General features: G+C 29.4%; 1 protein-coding gene across 1 annotated transcript; it reads right to left on the bottom strand.

The window, feature by feature from the left end:
* Positions 1–2,254: 2,254 nt before the first annotated feature.
* LOC136074132 (piggyBac transposable element-derived protein 4-like) lies at positions 2,255–3,316 on the bottom strand. The gene has a single exon (XM_065786433.1). The coding sequence runs from the start codon at positions 3,314–3,316 to the stop codon at positions 2,255–2,257; it is 1,062 nt and encodes a 353-aa protein (XP_065642505.1).
* Positions 3,317–4,146: the final 830 nt, after the last annotated feature.

Below are 4,146 nucleotides of genomic sequence, written 5' to 3'. Positions count from 1 at the left end.
AATTAATAAAATGACTTAGTATTTTGGTGTTAAATAGAAAAATTAAATTTTCATAATTATTTTGCAATCATTAAGCTAATTTATATATAGTTTATGCAAAAACCATTAGGTTTAAAGAAATATATGTAGATGAGGTATTTAAGAAATTCAAATCAGTACTGATTTTACTGGTGAAGTTTTGATAGCAATGTGTATTTACTTGAAATACTTTAGCTACTAATTAGAGATTTTGTAGCTATTAAGTACCAAGAATATGTTTTTCGGTTATTGTCGCTAAGAGTGAATAAGTGGAAAGAAGATCATAAATTAATATAAACGGACTTATATAACTTTTTTTGTAAACCTAATAAAAAGGAAGTCAACATATAATTCAGGTAGACTTTGCTTACAGTTTCACCTCCAATAGTAAGAAAAACTCGTAAAAAAGAAGAAGAATGGTCGCACTTTTCAAAATAGAATGATTTTTTATTTTGAAAAGTACGACCATTCAAATATTTATGGACGGTACTCTATGTATATGAAAAAACTATTAATTAAAACTACTAAAGTTGTAAAAACATTAAAATAACTTTCATATTTTCAATTGATTGCTGTTATTGACATTGGTTTTTTTGTTTTTTAGACCCTTGAACAAGAATTTCATCAATTAATTTATGTCATCAAAAGTTAATTCTTTATAATCTAATTTTAACAATGTGTATTTTTTTTATAATGCAAAATGACCTACCTTAATAAACTTGTTCATTTTTTATAGTTATTTATATTTAGTCTTTTCATATATATATATATATATATATATATATATATATATATATATATATATATATATATATATATATATATATATATATATATATATATATGTATGTATATATATATATATATATATATATATATATACATATATATATAATATATATATATATATTTATATATATATATATATATATATATATATATATATATATATATATATATATATATATATATATCATGAGTTTACAACAAATGTAAAGATTAACAACTTTCTTATATTATTGTCTTCCATAGTTCGTACACAGGTTAAGGAAAGTATAAGTATGTAGGCAGGTAGGAAAGAGGGGAGTTGTTTATTTAAAAACGCACAAATGCGCACATGGAGGGTGTAGTTTGGGTTAAAGGTAGCAGTTACGTACGCGGTCTGACTGTTTCTTGTTCTCCATTCCCCATAAAACTGGGTTTCTTAATTTTTTAGCTAAACCTTTTCACGGGATTAAGCAATCAGTATAATGTTAAGTAACATAGAAATGTTGAAATAAATAAATATTTTTGTTATGATTTGTTTAAAAATTAAGCGTTGAAAAAGGCAAGGGGTTTTTTCAAAAAACAAACTGTACCAACACAGATCGTTGAGGGTTTTAAAATCATACGGTTGCGTATAAAGGAGGAACGGCATCCTTATTCTAAGGTTTTACTTACTTAAGAAGAAACAGTGTCTCATTAACTTATCTTAGCAACTTCTGTTTTTACAGCCTCTACCATTAAATTTACATCATTTGATAGCCTTTTAACTACCGTCACTACTGGATTTGTATTAGATAATACATTATACTAGTGGTTTGGCAATAATTTTATCTCTTGCTAATCCTGTCACTACTGCTAAATGCTTATCTTCTTTTGAATCAGCATTTACTTTTTCTTTGGAAATCATGAGTTTGTAATAAAGTTTTATTAAAGGTCTCATACAATAGTATGAGACTATGTTAGAGTTTTAACCCTTTCGCGACAGAGTTAAAAACTTCTATATGACTGCGCGTAAAATAACGAATTTGTATCATGAACAATTGAAAGGCCATATAATAAAAACTACTTGTCAGAATATAACAAACGAGACCTTGTTTTTTTTGTTAAAGAATAGACTCTCATTTTTTAAAATAAATAAAAAAGTCACGTGATTGAAAAAACAACATAGTGAATAAACATAAGTATTTAATTTCTTAATTTAATCATTAAATATTAACAAATAAATTCATAAACATATAGTTTTTAGTATTAAATTAGATAGGCATTTATAGTGGTGATCAAATAAATTAAACAAATTTGATAATTTAATCAAAAGATATTTTTTTTTTGAAAAGACATTAACAAATTGGAAATTTCCTTTAAATAAAATATATACACATTTGGCTTGAGAAAACATTTTATGTATGAATAAACATACGTAATATCTTTTTAGGAATAGTCCAAAACAGTATGATAAATTTGAAAACACTCATCAGGATGTAAGAGGTTGTGATGGACAGAAATTACAAACAAAAACAGTTTTCAAGGGATGACCTTTGGCGGTCAGTTTGCCCTTTGCATAACAAACACGACATCTTTTGTGGTGCCTATCATTATTGCCTGCCTTGCCTGGTGGCAACATTGAAGAAAAATGCCTGCCAGTAAGTCTTTCAAAATCCTCTCCTACAACAAGACAAGGGTTGTGAGGGATCTCAGGGGTTAGTGAAAATATCAACTTTATGTTACTCAGCAAAAAATCTAAGTATGAAATGTGCCTGCCAGTACTATGTGTATAAATCGTTTGTGAATTTAAAACACATTGAAGAATTAGACGAAAAGCTAATTTCTTGTAACATTTATAGGATTTTCGAAGAGCCTGAATTCCATGTAATTGCTGGTCTACCAGGTCAACACCACCCATATGCACATTGTATGACTTGACCATTGATGGTTTGAGTATAATGTTACCATTTTTATCAGATTTTCCTGTTTCCACCATCACTGGATTGTGATATGTTGACAGCATGTAAACAACTTTTTGTTTGTTACCTGATTTGTCTTTAGTTACACGATATTTGCAGGCTAAGATTTTATTGTCTTCGTTGCGAGTTTTGTAAAAAACAGCAGTGCCTTTTGCAATTTGATCATTTAATATCTCTTTGCTGTAGTGTTTTCTGTTTGCGCGAATAGTTCCACAAATATAAGTCTTCTTGGACAAGAGGAAGCTGGCAAGAGAAGGGCTTGTATAGTAATTATCAGTAAAAACAACATGACCTTTATTTATAAATGGTCCCGTCAGCTCTATTGGTATACGTTGGCTTGAAGGAATTGTAGAATTTTTGTCATCATCATACATCGCAGTTCCACAATACACTAGGAAATCAAGTATAATACCATCAGCTGTAGTCAACTCATATACCTTTATTCCAAATCGTGCTCTTTTTGTCTTTATATATTGACGAAAATGTAATCTGCCTTTAAAAAGAACAAGGGATTCATCAACACTCAAGTGTTGTCCTGGACTGTAAACTTTTCGACAACGCTCTCTGATCATATTGACAAATAGTTTGACCTTAAGCCGCCGTAAATTGTATTGTTGTAGTTCGCGCTTTTTTGTAAAATGTTATGCTCCAGTGCGTCCATATGTTTGTACTACGTCAGATCAATCAAAACCTCGTGCTATAAAGTTAAGGTTTATTTGTTTGTGCTTTTTATGTCAGTTTGTAAAATTGTTATATTTATGTTCAAGGTACACGAGTTTTCAATTTAGGAGACCTGATCAACACATATCGATACAGGAAAGTGCGAAAAACAAAAAAAACATCAAAAAGATTGAAAACAAAACCCAACGGGAGCGACAAAACGCTCACCCGAATTTAGATAGCATAAAAGAAAAACGCAATGCTCTTTTCTTTCTCCAGTTTCCCGGAGCGTATATTCGCACGAAAAAATCGAATAAGGAGAAGAATCTTCAAAATTTTTGTATAATTTGTAATAAGTTCAACAGCGGAACAAGTTAATTATCGAAATTCGCAAGAATAACGGCAGATTGACGAATGAACATGGTGAAATACTAAACTCCCTAGTTCCATATTATAAAAACATTTACACCAAAACTAGTTTATGCAAAGACAGGCAAAACTATGTCTTATCACACTTCACTAAACGTTTAAGTGATGATGAAAATCAATTTTATATACCCGCCTAACCGGCGCGGAACTGAAAGAAGCTCTTTTTAAATTTGAAAACGGAAAATCTCCGGGCTATGACGGACTTCCAGCTGAATTTTTTAAAAACTTTTTACCAAACTTTAGAAAAAGATTTTGAAGAACTTGCCGACAAAATACTTTTCGTAAAAAAAATTCCAGCCACTCTATGAAAAAA

Source organism: Hydra vulgaris, chromosome 01, assembly GCF_038396675.1.
Source record: "Hydra vulgaris chromosome 01, alternate assembly HydraT2T_AEP".
In the NCBI taxonomy this organism is placed as follows: Eukaryota; Metazoa; Cnidaria; class Hydrozoa; order Anthoathecata; family Hydridae; genus Hydra; species Hydra vulgaris.
Note: the sequence above shows the minus strand (reverse complement) of the source record. Positions and strands in the feature narration are given on the sequence as shown.

Bases quoted from the DNA above. Each gene is read 5' to 3' on its own strand.
- LOC136074132 (XM_065786433.1), bottom strand. From the start codon at position 3,316: ATGATCAGAGAGCGTTGTCGAAAAGTTTACAGTCCAGGACAACACTTG.